Raw genomic sequence first — 22912 nt, forward strand, 5'->3', positions numbered from 1 at the left:
TAGGGAGACCAATCCGTGCACTTTAATCTGTTACATTGTTTACACGATTAAAGATAAGAAATAAGGGCTTAACATAAATATTTGGATATAATATATAGAGTTGTTTATTTTTCATAAATGATTAAAGATTTACCAAATTGTTTTAAAATAATATTTTTTAGCATTTTAAAAAAGAAACAAAACATTAGTTATTTATCTTCGTTTTTTAACTAGAGTCAATGAAAGATTGATGGCTACTGGAATAATTAGTGGGAGAAAAAAAAAAGTAAACAAAGACCCAAGTCCCAATAATTATCAACAGTGAAGATGAAGACGAAGTAACTCACTATACATTGTATTTTCAAAAGCTTGGAAATCAATTATTTCAATATTACGATTAGACTGTTGGATGGAGTCGTCTATTCCTACTAACTCATGTGCCAACAACTACACATACATCCTTATGGGGAAGTTTGATAAAACCAACATCAACCACAAAACATCTTTATCTTCAACAATTTGAATAAGATTCGATTTGTTGGAACCGTACAATATCAAATAAAATAAAGAGAAATTAGAAGATAGAAAAAGCTTACCTTGCATATAATCAACAAATTGTTGGAAGGATGAATTGGATGGAATAGAAGTCTTAACAATACAATAATCATGATAGTATGAACTTTCATCCCATTTAACGTTGAAAATAATCCTTACTCGTAGTAGAGCCATAACAAAAATAGAAAAAGATTAAAATGACTACTTACTTGTTTGGAAAAAAAAAGATTACTTTTTTTAGATAATGATAAAATGAAGTGTATATCAAAAAATATAAAATGATACAATAATATAATAAGATGATAAGTAATCAAACGTGATAAAAAATGAAAAATGAAAAAATTTGAATATAATATATCGTTTGTTTGATGATGATAAGTATAAAATAATTAATAAAATCTTAGTCGGAATCAAATATACTAATACAAATTTAAAATAATAAAAAATTAATAAGATAATCTAAAATTTGAAGATCTAGTATAAATAAAAACCAAAATGGAGATATACAAGTTAAAGATTGATTCATTTTGAATAAATTCGAAAAATGGTTATATCAAATCAAATCAAATATTAAACTGCCAATTCGAGATTCAAATTGGTCAAAAAAATGTGTCACATTTTTCTCTTGAATCCGTTTGGTTGAAATCTCATGCTTCCCATTTACATTGTATTTCTATTCAAAATTGATACATACTATAACAATTATATTGTATTCAATAATGTTGCTAGCCGACCATACTAGGGGTAAATACGGTATTATAAAAGTGGATGTCAAATGAGCGGCACACGTTTTGTTAAAATTCTTATTATTTTCAGTTTTTGACATAAATCCGAAGGACCTCTCAAATTTTGCCCGTTTTCACCAATTTTTCTTTAAAAAAAAAATTATAGGCTGTGTTTGGGCCAAAGAATTGGAAGTAGGAGTTTATAAACTCTAGTTCTTATTTAGCCTAAGGAGTTTGGTGGACCCCACTACTAAAAAATAAAATATATATTTTATCAACTCCTGTGAGCCTCGGAGTACATCCCCTACTTTTCCCATGTGTGGGATGTTCTATGTAGAAAAAATATTTTATGACAAAACTGTTAAAAATATTTATAAATAATAACAAAATACCACAATCTATCTGTGATAAACCGTGATAGACAGCGATAGACTAGTATTTGTATCTATACGTGTCATGATAGACACAGATAATCTATCGTCGATAGATAATAAAATTTTGCTAGATTTATAAGTATTTTGGTTTATTTTCCTATATTTGAAAACAACCTTTTTATGTAATATAATTTGATTTAGTTCATTTTATATGATGGTAGATCAAAATATTTATGACAAAACGAGGATAATTCAATTGACATATAAAATGTGCTAGTGATTAGAAGATTTAATTCAAAATTTTCATTCTATTGTACTAACAAATAACTAATGATTTGATTAGAGAAAAAAGGGTTTTTCAAAAGAAACATTTTTATTTAAACTCTTTTGATAAAAATTATTTAAAATAAAGTTTGAAAATATTTTTTTAAACCATTTTTAGTGGTTGTCTAACCATTTTTTTTCAAAATGATTTATTTTTAAAATTATATAGTTGAAAAGTTAATATAAAAACACCCTTAAAATCACCATATTTAAAACTTTTTTCCAAAATAAACTCCCACTATTTAAATATCAAGTGATTCATGATAAAATAACCATCCATATCTCATCTTTTTTATAGACTAAAAAAGTCATTCTAAAAGTTTTTATATGCTAAAATAAAAGGAACTAGAATGTTGATAAATTTAGACTTAAAATTATTCTGAAATTTTGAAGATTTCACCACAAATACTATTAAACATTTTACTAAAAAGAGATTAAAAAAATTAGCAAGAGTGAAATTATTTATTCAGATGTGTGATGTTGGAAATTTATTGAACTTCACCTTCTTTTACAATGTAGGGAGTTAACAAGTCATAAAATCAATATTTTTTAAATAGATAGACTCGTAAATACCTTAAAACAAACAAGTTGTAAAGATAACTTTTAAATATTTATTTTATTTTTAAAACATATCTTTTTTTTAAAGAATTTTAATCTATATTATAGATTATCTCAAATTAAATATGTATACAAGTTAGAGATTCAATTCCACTCACGACACTATCATCTGGGACATCATTTATTGAGAGAGAAAAAAAATGTCATTACAAAAAAGTTTTAAGACGGCAAAGGAATGAAAAAGACAATAATAACCCTACTACCTTTTCTCCCAACAAAATACTTTTAGGGAAATTTCCAGTAATATTTAGAAACGCCGAGGGCAAAAGAGTAATAAAAGTCCTAATCCAAAATCGTCGGTCCCTGGTTGTTGAGAGATTGAGAATAGTTTTTAATGATAAAACGCGGGAGTTCTTTTTTCTTTGGTCGTGTTAGAGTCAGAAATCGTGTTCGCTAAGGATCACGAACCCAATCTCTCATTGACCTTATAAATTCTTCAATCATAGTTAATTTGTTCTTCATTTTTCCAAACCCACCAACGCAGTGCTGATTAAGAGGTCTTGGCGAAGTCGTGTTGAAGAATTCATCTAAGTTTCGAACGGATTCAGCTCCCTGAATCGAATTCGTGTTGGGGTTTTCTTTTTTGTTTAATCTGAGAATGGATAGTGAAGCTTATAGTTATGGTCTCTCTGATTCTGCTTCTGCTTCTGCTTCAAGGAGCTCTAAATCCCAGTCGCGTGAGTCATGTCTCGATCTTAATTTACCGATGATTTGTTGTTTAGGTTTTTATTTGGGGTTTTGCTTTGTGGGTTTTTGTTTAAAATGATTACTGTTTGGTTTTTTCTAGATTTTTATTTTGATTACGAGGAGGTGGATGGGGATGATGATTTGAATTCGGAATATCCTTGCCCGTTTTGTCCAGAGGAATTTGATTTGGTTGAGCTATGCTGCCATATTGATGACGAGCATCCCGTAGAAGCCAACTTTGGGGTAAGAAAAAACGCTAATTTCTAACTTTGGAAGCAAGCGTTTTTAAGTTTGAAATTCCTTTATTCGGTTCCCCTAGTTTCAGTAGGAGAATATTTTCCTTGATATATGATATTTTCTCTTGGCTTACTTAATGGTTGAGGCAAAGTTTTGAGAGTCTTATCTGTCTAGCGTCGTTAAGTGAAGTAACCTTACTTGATAATAGCACCTAAAGCAGTAGAAAATTGGGATAACACTCGATATTTGGTGGCAGTTATATTTCTAACATATCATTGATGGCTATAGACTGCAGTCATTTCTTGCAGAATGCTTGATTTTCTTCCTTGAGTAACTATCTTGAGTAACTATGAACTACAAGTTCAAGGCATAAGCTTGTCGGCTGTTAATGTTTATGCAAGTCTTTTCATTCTAAGCTTTTGTTGGAAACTTGTTTCATGAATCAGAAGTTTCTTTCTGATCTATCCTCTTATTCACTGTTTATAGAATCTATCATCTTTCAAGTAAATGAGATGTTGGTACTGCACTGTTGCTTAATGGATTATTCTATTGGGTTTGACCTGGAACATTATATTACTATGGTTGCCTTTAGCTTGGATACCTTGGTGATATTTTGCTTATATTTTTCAATTCCGAGATATACTTGGTTGGATATTGTACTTCAGTACTTGTCGTGCTTCTAGTCAAGAATGTTTGTCTATGGTTATTGGTTATTATGTTAGTATCAATGACAGAAGTTTAGAAACTGTTTTTGGGCAGTAGTTTATATCCTCTTTTGTAAGTAAAGCTTGTTTATTGGTTTCTGCTTGAAATTAGTTTGTCTTTTTTGTGCTTTTTCACAAAATTGGTTTTCGTTTCTTTTCAGATATGCCCTATTTGTTCTACAAACGTGGGAGAGAATATGGTTGGACATATAACGATGCAGCATGGAGATGTATTTAATATATCCTTTTCTTTCATTGTTTAGATATTGTTAAGTTTCTGCAATTTTTTAAAGCTCTCAGCTTTTTTTCTGGAGTATTTTGTTCAGTTTCTTGTTTATATCCATGGCATACCGGAATCTATGAATTGAATTCCTTAACTTGAGGTTACAGTCAACAAAGATTGAAATTCCACAAAGACGATTTTCCTCAAAGTCTTTCTTTTGAGAGAAAAGAGTTAGAAGATGATCATATAAGAATTCTTTCGGGGTTCTCTTCACTGCATTCAACCTCCAAGATGGCACCTGATCCATTGTTGTCATTTTTATGCAATGCACCTGTCAGCAATGAGTCTAAAACTGTTCCGGCCGAACCTTCAAGTAAAGAAAAATTGGAGGAAAAAGATGCGGATAATACATTGTCTGAAGGGTAAAACACAAATATACTTCTAAATGTCTCGTTATATAAATATATGATGTTTTTTAATCTGACTTGAAAATCATGCACTTCTTACATCATCTGTTTGACCAGAATTATGATTTTTGCTGCTTAGGTATGCATTCTGGTTGGTTGTTTAAAATTGTTGTTGTAGACATCAGATACGTTTTGCTTGTTCCTATGAGCTTTAGTTAAACTTGAGTTACCGTTGTGAGCGTGACAATATGTTTACAGATGTTATAAACTTCTCTTAATATCAATTCATTGGTGGTACATAGCTCATATCTTTTCTACTATGGGTGGAAGATGAGGCCTTGGAAATGGTACTTGCATCACTAAAATATAGTATTACTAAAATCCATTAATAATGTAGGAGTTGAAGTCCATCCATGATAGCCCTGAATTACTAGTGTGTATGTATGTAAGCATGCGAAGAGAGGGGGTGGTAACATGTGTGAGGAAAATATGCAAGGTGGTGTTGGCCCGTTGGGGGGGGGGGGGGGGGGGGGTATTTGCTCTCTGTATGAGAACTTGAAGAGGGGGGGGGGAACTCTCAAATTCTCCCTCTGCTTGATGGAACAAATTGGGGAGAATTCCTTCTAATAAAAATGCTTTTGGACAATTATAGTGATAATGCCTAGAATTATATTTAGTTATGCTAAAAGTTTGATACCTGTAGTATAATAGTATCCATGCCTTAATGTTTTTCATGTTGAGAGTGCTTTTGCACTAAAATATATTGCTTTATTCTGGGGGGTGAATGTCAGATGAGAGATCAGAACAAATGCATAAATTAATGAATATTTAGTTCCATTCCGGTGCAATTCTATTTCAGTTTCCATTTTCCTTCAAGGGCCAGACTGATTGTTGCAATTTTGGAATTATGCTGTCATATGATCTGTAAAGTAACCTGTATCAATTTCATGGCTTGGCATTTGGATCCATTTAACAAATGGCCTTAAATTGCTCTGCATTTTTCATGTCGAAAAATCGAGTTATATTTGCTCGTCCCACAGTCTTAGCAATCTTAGCAAGTCTATAACTTCTGTGATGGAGATACCCCATATCCTATAACAGTATCTCCAACCTAATAATATTAAGTTTGTGCATATGCAGGGATGTTCAGTTATCTTCCATACCTGACACGAACCAAGAAGAGAAGACTCGGAGATGTGACTTTGTACGCGGGTTAGTTTTCTCCGTCATCCTAGGCGATGATTTATAATAGAGAGCAGAAAGGCAGAAGAGTGAAGTTATATCAAAATTGTAGGAAATGCTATTATGATTAGTGTTTTATTTCAATGTCCATATTACTTTTGTGAGAACATGATGTAGGAATTCAGTGTATTAATGTGGGTTAGTAAATATAGTTAGAAAGTGTAAGCATTATCCAAGTTATTTTCCTGGTTAGGGAAATGCAGTTGGTGTTCTTCATTCAAAGATTAGTAATTGGTAGTCAAGGAGAATGAGCTTGCATAGAAAAAGTAAATCTGGTTTACGAAGTTATCCTTACTCGAGACTCGAGATCATTATCATGATTCAACCTAACAAGCTTCTTGGAAATAAGAATGGAGATAACTACTACAAGATAACTATGTTACCTATAATGTCACAACATTCCACACGATAATTACAAGATATAATCAGGAGATAAATGAACACAAGAGATTGGAAATCCAGTTCGGTGTAAGCCATCGATGTCTTGGGGGGTAGTGTGTCCAATAAAGATAACTTCACTAATATTATGATAAACTATTACAAAGTAGTACTTATCTGTAATGATAACACAATTATAATGAATTTCAAACAACTTTATCACTTAATCGTACACCTAAACTCTCCTTAGGTTTGAGACTTTCTCTCACGGAAACTTAGGCTCCTTCTAAGTGAGAATATCAGTGAAGAATGTCTTAGGCTCCCCTAAGATCAAGACTTCTTCTCTATAAGGTTTGAGTTTCTCTCAAGTCTTGCGACTCATTCTCACTGGAATTGTATCTTTTCCTTTAAGAAGTCCCCTTAGCTCGAATGACTTTGGACTTCTCCCAAGCGCTGAGAACCCTTTCTGAAATGAATTGAGATACACAAAACATAAATAAAACGGAGTATGTCTTTGAGTGATGCATTTCGCTCGTTCTTACACAATCGATACACTTACAATGTTGTTCTTGTAAAGATAGAATGACCAATATAAACCGGAGGACAAATTGTTCTTTAAATTTGCATAGCGGAAACAAGGAAGAGCAACCCTAACTTCCAAAATAGTAGCACACTAAACAAGAAAAAGATCGGCAAATAATGCAGAAGAAGGAAAATCCCAATAAGGAAAGAATTTTGCAATTTTTGCATTTTTGAGAAACATTTCTTTGCTAGAAATCGCAAATGCAATGACAACTCCAAAAACATCTGCAATACTTAAACAAATAATGTCAACTACATAAGATCTAACAAATTCTCCATTTGGCAGTATTTTCTAAAGAAGTGACACACACAACCAATCAAGACAAAATCAACAGAAAAAATCACTTGAATAGTTCATAACAGTTCGAAGAACATATCACAACATCATTAAAAAAAAAAAAAAAAATAGAAATCATCACAACAAACCAACAAAAGATCAACCAACACAAAGCACAACTAACCAAACCAAACAAGCAGTCACCAAAATCAACACAAACTGTTCTCCCCCTTTTGTCATGCTTAAAAAAACGAAGGGAAAAAAAAGGAGAAAATAGGAGGCATCAAATATTCACATCCTCATCTTGAGACGAGAGGTGCCACCCTGAGCAAAAGCATCCATAGAACCATGAAAAAGGTTCAACATGTCATCTACCTCGGCTTTGCGATAATTTTTTTTTGAAGTAAAACTCCCAAATCCCTTGACTCATTTGCCAAAACATGCATTACCTTTTTCCCACAAGGTGTCAAAAGAAATTCCTTAGTCAGGCCACTTTCAGAGGAAGGCACTGTGTTGTGAACCAAATCAGGGATATGTTTCCCTTGATATAAACGATAACTAAAAGACAAGGTAGGGGAAGAGGTACAAGAGAATCTGAGTCAGTCAGGAGGTTAGGTTTCTAAGCCAGAAGAATACCACAAATAAGCCTTGGAAAGCATAAAGGAACTTTAGTGGCTTGCAAGCCAATATGACGTTTGATTTGATTGAGAATAAAGACTTCATAGTTGAATTGAGTCTCTATGCCAATTTGGAACAAAAGACTTGCCAACGTAATAGAGAGCCCATATTTGTGTGAGGAAGGACACTAGGAACAACACATATCTCACATTGAGATCAGAACAAGGCAATTGTCCCTTCTTAGGCCAGACGCACTTTACACCTCTTGTAAGTTCAAAAACAAGATCTAACATGGAGGGTCTCTGTTCAATGATATCTTCTGGAACTTGTCTATTCATAAACTTGTTGATAACAGTAACTGAAAAAAACAAAATAGTGCCCTCTCATGTGAACCCTTATGAAATCAAGGCTACCTTAAACATCAAACTGACACGAGAGTTTCACATAAAATTCACGAACTAGCTGATGATAATAAGGCCCTAGATTTAACATAGAACAAACAATATCAGCCTTCACCAATAAATCCATAATTTCTAGACAATCTTGAACTTTTTCAGAGAGATCTCTTTCAACTACAATTCTCCCGTTAACCACAAATTTCCAGATCTGAGCATTATCCAAAAAATGAAACGAGATTCCATCAAAGAGCACAACAGGTACAAAACTGGAGTGTGATTTTTTCTTGGTCTGTTTAGCAGGATGCTTCTCTTGAGATTTAGGGGAGGGTTATGATGGAGACTTTTAGATTCATGATGGTCATTTTTCTCATCAATCCGTTCCAAGTTAGAACTCATCTCATTACTCTGTTTAGAGAAGCATGGACCAACATCACTTATTTTCTTCTTTCCTTTTAAACCTAACTAGTTGATTGGGATGTTGTCATTAGAAGTGTCACTAGTAGAAGTAGACACATCCACACTCTCACGATCTCCATCAGAGACATTAGTGTTTTTCTCCCCACAATCATCAAAATTCATAGAAGCAAACTTATCAAGATTATCAATTTCTTTCTCTAGCTTAGAATCATTATGCTTAAAGTACAGAGGTGGCTTCTCAGGACCAGACTCCTTTGAGCACTATCATCCTCATTCAAAAAACCAGATGTAACAACATTTGATAAGACGTAGAGAGGATGATCAACCACTTCAGAATTTTCAACATTCGTAATTTTCTGACTTTTAGGGTTAGAACAATGTTCTTCAAAATTAATAATACCATGAACAAAATCGGTACTTAAACCAACTGAACTAATAGGACCATTTGTTTCAATAACCCTAGTTTCTCTCTCAACATCCTTCTCATTAAGAACATTAGTTACACATTTTCAACAGTATCAATAGCAGCGGAAAACTTCTCACACCCATCAAAACCACTAACAAACTCAACATGCATTATTTCAACATTTTCATCAACACTTTTTTATACAACAGTCTTAGTAGTAATTGAATTCAAAGACTCATTTTTACACTGAGGAGAAGTAATGACAATACCTAGCCCTACCAAATCTTCCATCGTAAGGGCAAGAGATGTCTCCCCTCGTTTCTTCTTCCCTTTTTGATTTGAGATCCAAATAGATCTTTTCCTCTTAGCAACCAGAGAAGGATCATCATTCTTAGGGGAAGGCTTAGTAAATTCTTAATTGACAAAAGCGTTTGAGCATTTAGCCCCAATGCAAACATCTTCTTAAGGAATTTCCAACAGTTTTTAACGATTTGCTTTATGCTTGTATCTCATTATTTTTCGGCCCATCAGTATCAGTCCCTCGTTGAGTACTTACCATGATGGGAAGCAGTTTTTTCGCAAAGACACAATCACAGGGGAAGTTGAAAAGATCGTGTGTGATCAGAATTGTAAATTCAAAATAAGTTTTCCTGCCAAAACATAACTGATAAGTAAAAACAATAATAAACTCAAGGTAATAAATTTCTGTCTTTCTCAATCATGCACCAAACTAAGACATAAACGAGTGCCACATCACATAACACATGCAATGGGCCTTACTCCTCGAAAGGCCTATAAATCTCCTTTGATTAATTGTTACACTTTAATTTTACATAGGCCCAAAGAAGCTCTGAGGGCTTCAAATTGTTTCACGTTAAGGGCCTTGGTGAAAGTATCTGCTATTTGCTTGTCGATTCAAACATGCTTGAGAACAATCTGCTTGCTTTCAACTAAATCTCTGATAAAATGATGTCAAATGTTGATGTGTTTAGTTCTACTGTGTTGGACTGAATTCTTTGATATATTGATTGCGCTCAAGTTATCACAATACAATGTCATAGTATTTTGTGAGACATTATACTCATTCAACATCTATTTCTTCCACAAGAGTTCGGTACAACCGCTACCAGTTGCTATGTATTCAGTCTCTGTAGTAGGGATACACAATTTTGTTTTTTGCTAAACCAGGACATTAAGTTGTTCTAGAGAAAGAAAAAACCTTCAGAAGTACTTTTGCGATCTTCTGAACTCTCAGCCTAATCTGCATCGCAATATCCGACAAAAAAGTTGTTAGTACCAAAAGTGTACAAGATTTCCGACAAAAGAGCTGTTAGTATCAAAAGTGTACAAGATTCCATAGTCACTGGTACCGTTAATATATTTGATGATTCACTTGGCACTTAGCAAGTGACTGTTTTTGGGCTTGCTTTGGTATCTAGCACAAACCTACAGTAAAAGCTATATCAAGTCTACTTGTTGTAAGTACAAGAGACTTCCAATCATGCTCCTGTACACGCTTTCATCAACATCCATCCCTTCAGCATCTTTGGATAGTTTAATATGAGTAGGAGCAAGAGTTTGCTTCACAATAGTTTTGACATACTTGCTGAGAAACAAAGATGCCATCCTTTATTTGCTTAATTTGAAATCCTAAGAAGTATGCCAGTTCTCCAACCACTCATCTCGAACTCAGTTTGTATTTGTTTAACCAGAAGATCCACTAAATCTTGTGACATTCCACCAAAGACAATGTCATCTACGTAAACTTGAGTAATCACTAGATTTCCTTGTTTTTTTCTTTACAAACAAGGTTTTGTCAACTCCACCTCTCATTTAGCCATTATTGACAAGAAGATAGTCAATATATCATACCAAACCCAAGGTGCTTATTTTAAGCCATACAAGGCTTCTTTGAGTTTGTATACATGGTCCGGGTGGACAGGGTCAGTAAAACACTTGGGTTGTTCAACAAACACCTATTCTTTCAAGTACCTGTTTAAAAAGGAACTTTCACATCCATTTGATAGAGTTTGAACTTTAAGAGACAGACAATTCTCAGCAATAGTCTGATAGCTTCCAATCGAGCTATGAAGCGAAAGTTCCATCAGAGTTAATACTTTCAATTTGAGAGTAACCTTGAGCTACCAGACAAGCCTTATTCTTAGTGACCATGCCATTTGCATCAATCTTATTTTTGAAAATCAACTTGGTTCCAATCACATTTGCTGACACAGGACGTAGAACCAACTCCCAAACGTCGTTCCTTTCAAACTGACACAACACTTCTTGCATTGCATTAATCCAACATTCATCTTTTAGAGCTTCAACAACATTTTTAGGTTCCATCGGAGAGATGAAACAGATGTTCCCAATTGTTTATTAGTAATCCACTTTATAACTTTTTTTCTGGTGGACACTTCAGCTTCAAGATTCCCAATAATGTTACTTGAGGGATGATTTTTTAAAATTCTATTGGAGAGCTGCTTTGAACACACTTGATCATCTCCACTATCAAAGGGATCGTTTTGATCCATATTCTTCGAGATGTCACATGGAATGTCACTTTCATTTGAAGTGACACTTATCTCAGGACTACAATTTTTTGTTCTGACAATTTCATTCTTATCATCTTTAAAAGGGGATGTACTGTTTCTTCCATTTGTATCATCTATAACAAATTTTATGAACTCCATGACACACTTAGTACGCTTGTTGTGAACTCTAGAAGCACGGATGTTTGCAAAATACCCCAAAAAGATGCCTTCATCACTCTTTGGATTCCATTTTTTTCTTAGGATCTTAATCTGCCAATATGTAGCATGGGCTGCCAAAAACATGAAAATATTTGACATTGGGCTTTCTCCCCTTCCAAATTTCATAGTTTATGCAGTCAGTGCCAGGGCGGAGGGAGATTCTATTATAAATATGGCACGCAATACTCAGAGCTTCAATCCAAAACTGGTAAGGGAGATCATAAGCACGGAGCATGACACGTGCCATCTCTTGAAGAGTGCAATTTTTTCGTTCAACAACACCATTCTGCTGGGGAGTATAGGAGCATAGAACTCATGGTAAGTACCTTTAGTAGTACATAATCCAGTAGTCTGACTATTTTCAAACTCCCTTCCGTGATCGCTGCGAAGACGAACAATGTTGGGACCTTTTCCCCTCTGCAGTTGAAGACAAAGAGATTTGAGAAGTTGAGCAATCTCTAACTTCTCTCTTATAAATCTAACCCAAGTGTATCTTGAAAAATCATCAACACAGACCATGACATATTTCCTCCCGCTAAGACTTTCAACTTGCACGAGGCCCATAAGATCAACATGTATTACTCAATAACACAATTTGTAACTGTGACAGGTACCTATCTATAAGACACTATTATTTGCTTACCTTCTTGACACTTTCCATAAATAGTTCGTCCATTATTGCCAACATTTGGAATACTGATCACAACCTTTTGAATAGCTTTAATGCTAACATGACCCAAATGTTTATGCCATAAGGTAGTTTCATCATGCTTCAAAACAAAATGATGTTGAGAGTCAGTGGGTGTCCATAAATAGCAGTTGCTAGACAATCTTTTACTTGTCATGACAAGAGATCTAGCATTATCAGTGACAACTGACAACACACCTTACTTTTATAAAGTTCACATTTAGCCCTTGATCACACAACTGACTGATACTGATCAAATTTGTAGTCAGACCCTCTACCAGCATTACACCATCAAGTACAGGAAAGCCTGGATAATTGAGTTTTCCTTTTCCAATGATTTTCCTTGTTGCTCAATCACCAAAAGTAATATGTTCTGATCCAAGTTTTTTTTAATCTAAAAAACATAACTTCTTTCTCCTATTATATGTTAAGAACAACCACTATAAAAAAAAAACTAATCCCCTTTGGTTGAAGATATGAGGGATGTAAGAACAACATTACAGAGATTTGGATTGTTTTTTACTCTCCATATTTGCTTCATTACAGGAGAATGAGATCTTTTGCTATTGAAATAACTAGAAGACCGTGAGTTGTGTTGGAAACTCCAATATCCATACAGCTTGTAGCAGTAGGGTCTAATATGGCCTTTTCCCCCATGGAAGTGGCAGGTCCACTTCTTTCTGTTCGAATGTTTCCTGGTCTGAAGATGACCAGTAGTAGGATATTTTGACTGAGTAGTTTTCCATGGTTCTTGTTTTCTGACAAATACAATTTTATGTTTGCCTTTATCTGAACTTTGATGTCTATTGTCAAAGCTGGAACCAGTGAAGCTAGTACCACAAGCATCTTTAGAAGATTTACCTTCTAATAAGATTTGTTCTAAACAATCAGTTCCAGAATTTAACATCCTAACAAACTAGCTTATGGACTCTTTCTCAGCCATGATTTTATTGAGTTCATGTTCAAATTAGGAATAACTTCCATAAGACGAGGATTGTTAGCAATAAGAGACTTAATTCTTGCCTTCTGAACATCAAGGGCCTTCGCATCCTCACACATCTGCTTGTAAAGGTCACGATAGGACGTAGGAATAGATGAGTCATGGGTTTCCTCATCTCCACCAACAACAGCAAATTCGCTGATAGATATTTTCTCTTTTGAACTATTTGAGGAAATGGAACTGACAAAAGCCATGATATCTTCTGTTAGATCACTACTTCATTAGACTCCTTGTTAGATAGGGTCAGAACATAACTATCGTTTTGCCTCTTCAGAAATGGACATTTTGACTAATAGTGATCAAAGCCTTCACATTCACGATACCAAAAACTGTTTATCTTTGTTTATATCATTACCATTCAGTTTGTCAGAAATCCTTCCTTGATTTTTGAGATTGATAAATAGGTAGTCCAAATGTGTTGCTAGATTTGGTCATCCTTGGGGAGTGGAAACCTGATTTCCTCTCAAACCTCTTTAGCACGCAAGAAAACTGTTTTGACATTAAAGAGATGTCATTGGCAAGATTTTCTTCGAACTCCTCTATTGGATCAGATGAGTGCCTTTGAATTGAAGATTGTAGAGCTATTCCTTTGTTCCTTTTCTAAGGTTTGTCACTAAGGGACATTTCAAAAGTAAGTAAAGATCCGATGAGATCATCGACCTTCATTATAGTGATATCTTGAGCTTCTTCTATTGTAGTGACTTTATATCAAACCTCTTAAGTAACGATCTGAGAATTTTCCTGACTAGTTTTTCTTTAGAGATCTTGTCTTCTAAGGAAAACGATTCATTTGCAATGTCAAGTAACTTGACATTGAATTCAACAATAGTTTTTTCTTCTTGCATTTTTAAGGCTTTAAATTTTAAGGCCAACTGTTGCAATCTAAACATCTTAGCTTTGGAAGTTCCTTTGTGAGCAACAACAAGAATATCCTAGGCTTCTTTAGTAGAAACACATGTGTTGATCAACCGGAAGATGTTTTTATTAACTCCATTGAATATGACATTTAAGGCTTGAGAGCTTCTAAGAGAGGCTTCATCTTCCTCTTTAGTCCACTCTACTTCAGGCTTGATCTTCAGATTACCTTCCTCATCAGCCACTTAAGGATGTCTCCAGCTAACAATAATGGACTTCCATGACTTGTTGTCTAAAGACTTTAGAAAGGTTGACATCCTCGCTTTCCAATATGCATCGTTTGACCCATCCAATATAGGGGGACGTGTAGTAGATCCTCCTTCCTTTATTCCTTTCATTGAGAGAGGCCAGATCATAGCACCAGAGATAATGGTAACCTGCTCTGATAAAAGGAGATGAATACTGCAAAACCATGTTACCTGTAATGTCACAACACTCCACACAACAATTACAAGACATAATCAGGAGATAAATGAATACAAGAGATTGGTAATCCAGTTCGGTGTAAACCACCTACGTTTGGGGGGCAATGTGCCTAAGAAAGATAACTTTACTAATATTAATGATAAACAATTACAACGTAGTACTTATATATAATGATAAGTGATTTCCAAACAACTTTATCACTCAATCGTACACCTAAGTTCCCCTAGGTTTGAGATTTCCTCTCACGGAAACTTAGGCTCCCCCTAAGTGAGAATATCAGTGAAGAATGTCTTAGGTTCCCCCTAAGACCGAGACTCCGTTTCTGTAAGGTTTGAGATCCCCTTAAGTCGTGAGACTCCTTCTCACTGGAATTATATCTTTCCCTTTTAAGAGAAAGTCCCCTTAGCTCAAATGACTTTAGGCTTCTCCCAAGTTGTGAGAATCCCTTATCAGATGAATCGTGATACAAGAACATAAACAACATGGAGTATGTCTTCGAGTGATGTAATTCACTCGTTCTTACACAATTGATACACTTACAATGTTGCTCTTGTAAAGATAGAATGACCAACCTAAATTGGAGGACTAAGTGTCCTTTAAATATGCATAGCGGAAACAAGTAAGAGCAACCCTAACTTCCAAAAAAGTCGCACACTGAACAAGGAAAAGATCGGCAAATAATGTTGTAGAAGGTAAATCCCAATAAGGAAAGAAATTTACAAATTTTGCATTTTCGAGAAACATTCCTTTGCCAGAAACCGCAAATGCAATGGCAACTCCGATAATATCTGTAACACTTAAATAAATAATTCCAACCACACAAGATCTAATACACCTAATTTCAAATCTTCATCTTTGTGTATTTTTTTTTCTCGTGAGGTCGAAGGCTTAAATTTTCATACTAATATTGTCATCATTTCATTGCACCCATATGTATGAACTTATGACCTTGCACATTTAAGAGTAGCAAAGGATTTTTTTAATAAAAATCTTCCACCAAACTTCATATGAAACCGGAGCAAAGTATAAAGTTTGTCCTTTAATCAAGTCTATAATTCAATATGATTAAATTATAAGTAGAGTAAAATGTTGACTTTTCTTGCCAAGTTACAGGGTAAATTTTGGTTTTCTTTTCTTTTTAAATTCTAATTACTATAATTAATTTTAGATTAACCATTTAACAAAAATCTAAATTGACGTTGATAGTTGCAATGAATTGAAACTGACTTTTAAAATCTTACGTCTGAATTGTCTCAATATGGCACTATCGTTTTGAAAATTTTATTCAATTTTATGGTTTGGTCAAATTTTACCGATTGTCTCTTGTGATAGTGTTACCAAATTGACTATATGACAATTTTTTTTAATGTTATATTTTTTTGCTCATTTTTAGCCCATTTATATAGAGGTTTAAGACTGAATCTTGCCAAAAAAAAAAAAAAAAAAAAAGTTAAGACCAAGTAAAAATATGAGGAAATAAATATCAACTTAAAAATAAGTCAACTCTATGTTTTTTTTCTTTTCTTTTCGTTTTGAGATAAAACCGATAACAAACAAACATTAAATAAAATGGTTACAAATGAGGATGAGTTTGTCTCTTATTCTTAACATGATATTTACATGTAGCATGACATGTCCAATTTGGTAGCTCGTCCAACCATAAAACTAAGTGTTGAGTTGTGTGAGTGCAAAGAGTAATAGTGTGGACTACATCATTTGCTTCTCTAAGTCCTATATCAATATTGTTAAATCTACAATATCATTTTGAAACTAAACCGACCTATTAAATACGAATTTAATAAGAACTTAACTATAAAATTATAATTAAACAAAATTTTATTAAAAATAAAAGGGAGATTTGTAACTGCAACCAATAAAGATAGACATTATTAAAATAAACATAAAGTATATATTATCAACTTTGATGTTAGAAGTTCGAGTCCTCCACCTCCCTATTGATCTCAAATGAGAAAAATAAATGAAGACACTAGTGCATAACTAGAACATCGGTTGACTTTTCGATCTAAATTTAATTTAATAGTCAGGATATGTTTTAAGTTGGAAAAAGGGTAAATTATATATAATAAAAATTAACCTTGAACTTTGTGTTTTTTTAAGAGAAAAAAATTAATTTAAAAATTACTCATATATTTTCAATAGTTGTAATATTATTCCAAAACTCTTATTAACGTTTCAAAACTACCATCATAGTAGAATTTCTTCCAAATTTTGAACTAAAAAATTGAGACTTTGAACATTAGGGTAATTCAATTTTCTGTTCAAGGTATGGCCATACCAATTTTTTTTCTCTCAATTTTCATTTGAAATTCCAAAGAATTCTACTCCCACCTTCGTTTTAAAATGTTTATGAAATTTTAGGAGTAATATTGCAACTTTTAAAAATATAAGAGTATTTCTTTAAACAAATGATAAAGTTGAACCGTATTTTTTTTTTTGGTTAAAAATCACTTTTAATCTCTAAACATTCATATAAATAACAATCTAATCCATGGATTTTTGTTTACAATGATTTAGTCCCTATACTTTCAATTTTATTTGTAACAATTTAGTCATTAAATTTTACTATATAACAATCTAGTCCTTGAGCTTTAAAATTTGTAACAATTTAGTCTAATTAGAGATTTAATATTCTTACAAAATACAAGTTTTACATCATAAAGTATTAAAACTTGACATCTAATTTTGATGAATTCTTTTACATTAGAGACTAAATTGTTATAATGTTGAAAATACAAGGACTAAAATTGTTATATACTAAAGTTTAAGGACTAAATTGTTACAAAATTGAAAGTATAGGAACTAAATTGTTACAATATAAAATTTAAGAACTAAATTGTTACTTTCGTGAAAGTTGAGGGACAAAAATTGTTTTAACCTATAATATATATATATATATATTTAACCTATTTTCAGGGACAAAAATTGTTTTTTATCCTCACTAGATTTCGTGAAAGTTCAGGACAAAAATAATTTTTTAACCTGTTGTTTTATATATATTTTTTAAAAGAGGATTTTATGTAAAAAATCTAGTGGGGATAGAGATGAGATGAGAACAACCCTATCCCGGTTTACAAAATCCGGTTGGAGTATCGTAACACTCCACTCTCGCTTAATCTTAATCCGGGTTAAAATCTTACTCCGGTTAGGGTTACTTCAAAATCCCACACACCAGTTTTCCTTAAGCTTATCCAGGAAAATCCCGTCCCCAAAAATTCCCATTCCTTCCTTCCCAATTCTCCTGGAAGCTCCACCGTCGCCTCTCACTCTCACTCTGAAGGTGCGCGTTTCGATTCATTCTCCCAACAAATTCATAGGATTTCCCTCGTTTTAATGTCTTGGAATGGATTGAAGTCAATTGGGTCTTTAATGCTCTTGTCAATTTAGCTTTCTTTTTCCTTTCTGTTCAGTATTGGGATGATGGGTGTGACGTTGTGATTCTTTAGACTCTTAATTGTGATTCTTTAGACTCTTAATTGTGATTCTTTCGACTCTTACTTTGGTCTTCCATGGAGCTTTGAAGTCGCATAATGGAGCTTTTACCCTTGTGGGGTGGCTTCAACTTGTTGGCTTATGGCTTCTTTTCTAATGCCCTCAAATGGGGGTGTTTCTATGGTTCCATTACCTTGTTCCCTCTTGGGTTTCTTTTTATTTCTTGTGTCAGTGAAGAGACTGGGGGATTAAAGATCTGACTTTACTGATTTCCTCTTTGTTGGAAGGAGATTTCAATTATTTTTAGGAATTTATGGGAAGTACGAAAATTCCAGCGTTCATTTTGTTGTTGGTATTCTTTACCGCTGCAATGTAGGCTATGTTTGGGTGTGTTTTGGGCATAATCAAAAACACTTTTGCCAATGGCCAACAAAGCATTTGTAGAAGTACTTTTAGCCAGAAAGCTCTCGTATGAGTGTAGAACCAATATGTTGTCATAAATTTTTTGTTACTATTAAGTTATTTTAGAACCTCCCCTATCTGAATAACTGAATGTGAGTAATTGTAATTGCAAGTATATCATATGTTTGAGTTATGTACATCAGACTGATACCTTGCTAAAATGATAGCAGTATGGGTGTACAGACACGAAACAGTAATGATCGGTTGAGAACAGTTTGGACGCCTGAAATGGATCGATATTTCATTGATCTCATGCTAGAACAAGTTGACAAAGGGAACAAATTTGATGATCATTTGTTCAGCAAACGAGCCTGGAAAAACATGATCTCACTGTTCAATTCAAAGTTCAGATTCGAGTATGAAAAGGATGTTTTAAAGAATAGACATAAAACACTAAGGAATCTGTACAAAGCTGTGAAGAATCTTCTTGATCAGAGGGGTTTCAGCTGGGACGAAGTTCGACAAATGGTGACCGCTGATAATAATGTCTGGGATGAATATCTCAAGGTTTTTATGCCTTTAACAAATCCATTGGAAGCATCCCTGTCTTTCTTTACTTTGTTCTCTTCTTTATTACTCAATGTTCAAAGAATTTATTTATCATGTTCACAGGCACACCCTGAAGCACGATCATTCAGAATTAAGAGCATTCCGTATTACAATGATCTGTGTATAATATACGGAGACACAACTGTTGAACAAAAAAGTAATGATCATTGCCTTGACACTAATATAACACCCAATTCTCTGGATTTCTTTGAAAAAGTAGAAATCTTGTCGTTATACTTGTTGATTATGGGTTATCAGGGATTTATTTACAGGAGTCATCTCATTCAGGTGAGAATGAGGCAATGTATACGAAGCCACTGGGGACTGCTAGCGAGGGAGATGTCGAGTCACTTCAGGAAATCATGATTGGTGAAGACTATAAAATCTCTTTACCTGGAAATGTTATTGATGAGATACCACAACATGGGTCCAATATAACAGCAACCACCACCATTTGTCGTTCCCGAACATATTGGCAGCCTCCAATGGACAGGTTCTTCATAGACCTAATGCTGGAGCAAGTGCAGAAAGGCAATCAAATAGATGGGATTTTCCGCAAACAATCATGGTCTGAGATGATTGCATCATTCAATGCTAAGTTTGGTTTCAATTATGATGTGGATGTATTGAAGAATAGGTACAAAACTCTAAGGCGGCAGTATAACGTCATAAAGAATCTGTTAGACTTGGATGGTTTTCTCTGGGATGAAACACGTCAAATGATTACCGCTGATGATTACGTTTGGCAAGACTATATCAAGGTATGCAAACTACATGGTACACACTGGCTCCATAATTCTCTTTCTTGTTTGTCTATGCCTATTAGCGAGTATTAAAATCTTAAAAAGCTATAATAGAAAGGCTTTAGTTATTTGTTATTTACAGAATTGCACAAACATTTTAGCTGCACTTGAACATACTGAGCATTTTGCAGATTAAATTTGTACGGGAAAAAGAAATGTTACGAGGGTATGGAGGTAACCACATTAGTTACATTAGTTTTAACAAAACAATCAACATCAATATTCTGTCTTGAATTATAGTTATGGAAGAAGTCTTTGTAAAGTCTTTAGATATAAAGCTGTCAAAAATTCATTTGATGGTGTTCAGGATAATAACAAAGTTCTAATCACTTTTGTTGCTGAACGGTAGGGACATACAGATGCTCGGCAATTCATGACACGGCCAATCCCGTACTATAAAGACCTGTGTGTGATCTGTGATCCTAGTTTCGACGAAAGAGACTGCTTATCAGGACAAGGTATAGAGCAGCACCATGACGCTGAGGACGGAAAACTTTCGATAGGTTTCCAATCTCCTGTTACATCGGTTTCAAGTGAAGAACAGGCGAGTGTGAAGGAATCAACACATTTGGGTCCAAAGAACAAAAGGGAATTAGAAAGTATGTCTAGTTTCAATCACAATAAGAAGCTAAGAGGGGAAGATGAAAGCATGGCTAGTGCTCTACGGGAGATGGCGAGCGTTGTTTCTTCCTTGTCGGAGAAGAAGAATGATGATAACTTGAGTTCCATCTCGATTGAGACAGTGATTGAAGCTATCCAAGCATTGCCAAACATGGATGAAGATCTTGTATTGGATGCTTGTGATCTCCTTGAGGATGAAAGGAAGGCAAAAACGTTTATTGCATTGGATGTTAAATTACGACGAAAATGGTTGATACGAAAACTTCGCCCCCAGGGATAGCTTCTTTTAGCTTTTATTTATTTTATTCTTTTTCCCCTTATAGAGTGAGAACTTTATAGAGAAAACTTTTGATGTCATGAAATAAGAGCAATAAGATGTTACATTATTAGATTTTGAGCGTAAATTTGTAAGTGTACACAACGAATGACTAGTATAAAAGAATAGATTTTGGTGGTTCTGAGAATCGGGGAAATTTGTATGGATGATCCAAAAATTGGGTCCAAAACGTCAAATGATCATTTTTTTAAAAATAATGTCAATTGACCATCTGTTGGTGTCATCGCCCTACCAAATTACTTAATTTGTCCTTACACCGGTCTCATGCACGAGGTAAATCTTGCTATTGTCTGATGACATGCTTTCGCTCTCACTCTTGCCCTTGCTTGAATTTTCCCGGTTGATGTGATTACTCGTCAGTGTACTGTTGATTTGACAAAATGTCACGATGGAAGCCTCAAATCAAATCAATAATACCTAAACACAATACAATGGTGATTTCTTTAAACTCTAAACTCCATTTCAAAGTTGATTACTTTTCTGGTTTTTGACGGTATTTTGTTGAACGGAGATTTTTCGAACGGGGATATCCAAGACGAGGCTTTCTCAGCAAGGAACAGAACAACTTTTTAAGAAAGGTGAAACATTATTTTTTTTGAGTCTGTTTAATTATTTTTGATGTGTTATTTCTAGAAGGGTAGCATTACGAAATTTTGTATTGGGGGAGAGTAAGAAAGAGGAAGAGTAAGAGAGAGAGCGAGATTTTGAGAGAGAGCGAGATTGAGAGAGTAAGAGTACACTTCAATTGCTTGTACAACTTAATGACAAATGTTCTCTTGCTTCGTAGGATGATAGGAAAGTGTATATTTATTCGATTTGGAGGTGCTTGGGATGAGAATGAAAGTTCGTATATTGGGGGACAGTTGAAAGGAATCGTTGTGCCCCCTACAGTGAATTATGAAGAATTTACAGGGCTACAAAAACCAGTTCTTCAGAGTTTGATCTTATCCTGAAAGTTAAATATAATATTGAATTTGAAGCCCCTCCACAATGCATAACAGATGATGATGATCTTAAATTCGTTTTTTTGCGAGAAGAGGTTAGCAGACTTCAGATAGTTGTAACGTTGAAGTCTAAACAGGATGAAAGGGTTGGAATGGGGTTTGGAGATGCGAGTCATGATGATACGGACAGACAATACAAGGAATCATATCAATTTCTTCGGGAAGAGGATGATATTCCATTGTTTACCAATACTGATATTCCATTGTCTACCAACACTGATATTCCACTGTCTACCAACACTGTACCATCAACATTCGATTATATGGATTGTGATCCTTCAGTGGACGTGGATGTGAATGAGCAACCAGCAGGATTGAATGAAATAGATCGTGATCATGGAGATGTGCGTCGTTCTACAGCAGCTTCAGTGGTTCCACCATTTGTGTCTTCAAGTCATAGGACAGAGTGATTATGTCTGACACCTCTTCATCTGGGATAGAGGACGTTGAAGTTGGTCAACTATTTTTGAGCAAAAAGGACTTGAAAATGAGATTGTCTATTCTGTCCATCAACAGAAATTTTGAATTTATGGTCAGGAAGTTAACCAAGTCTCTATTCACTGTCAAATGCATTAGGGAGACATGTAAGTGGAGCCTTCATGCAGTCAAAATGGAAGGGTATGATATATTCAAGATCACAAAGTACTGCAGTTCGCACACATGTTCCATAGGAATTTGAATCACGACCATAGACAAGAAACTGCATGGTTGTTGGTCAACTCATCAAAGATAAGTTCACGGGCATATGACGTG

General features: G+C 34.3%; 2 protein-coding genes across 3 annotated transcripts; both read left to right on the top strand.

Moving 5' to 3' along the window:
* Positions 1–2932: 2932 nt before the first annotated feature.
* LOC120087191 (protein DEHYDRATION-INDUCED 19-like) lies at positions 2933–6346 on the top strand. The gene is made up of 5 exons (XM_039044097.2): positions 2933–3252; positions 3363–3505; positions 4365–4442; positions 4592–4848; positions 5974–6346. Exons 1-5 carry the CDS (start codon positions 3174–3176, stop codon positions 6080–6082), a joined length of 666 nt encoding a protein of 221 aa, XP_038900025.1. The 5' UTR covers positions 2933–3173; the 3' UTR covers positions 6083–6346.
* Positions 6347–18089: 11743 nt separating this feature from the next.
* LOC120086731 (Myb/SANT-like DNA-binding domain protein) lies at positions 18090–21282 on the top strand. Of its 2 annotated transcripts, none has more exons than XM_039043517.2 (5): positions 18090–18231; positions 19016–19352; positions 19458–19551; positions 19653–20155; positions 20547–21282. In XM_039043517.2, the coding sequence occupies exons 2-5, from the start codon at positions 19017–19019 to the stop codon at positions 21096–21098; spliced, it is 1485 nt and encodes a 494-aa protein (XP_038899445.1). In that variant the 5' UTR covers positions 18090–18231; position 19016; the 3' UTR covers positions 21099–21282. The 2 variants fall into 2 exon arrangements, with proteins under 2 accessions (XP_038899445.1, XP_038899446.1); XM_039043518.2 differs by having other exon boundaries at positions 19683–20155.
* Positions 21283–22912: the final 1630 nt, after the last annotated feature.

The sequence above is a fragment of the Benincasa hispida genome, chromosome 9, assembly GCF_027475165.1.
Source record: "Benincasa hispida cultivar pf3 chromosome 9, pf3_genome.v1.1, whole genome shotgun sequence".
NCBI lineage: Eukaryota > Viridiplantae > Streptophyta > Magnoliopsida > Cucurbitales > Cucurbitaceae > Benincasa > Benincasa hispida.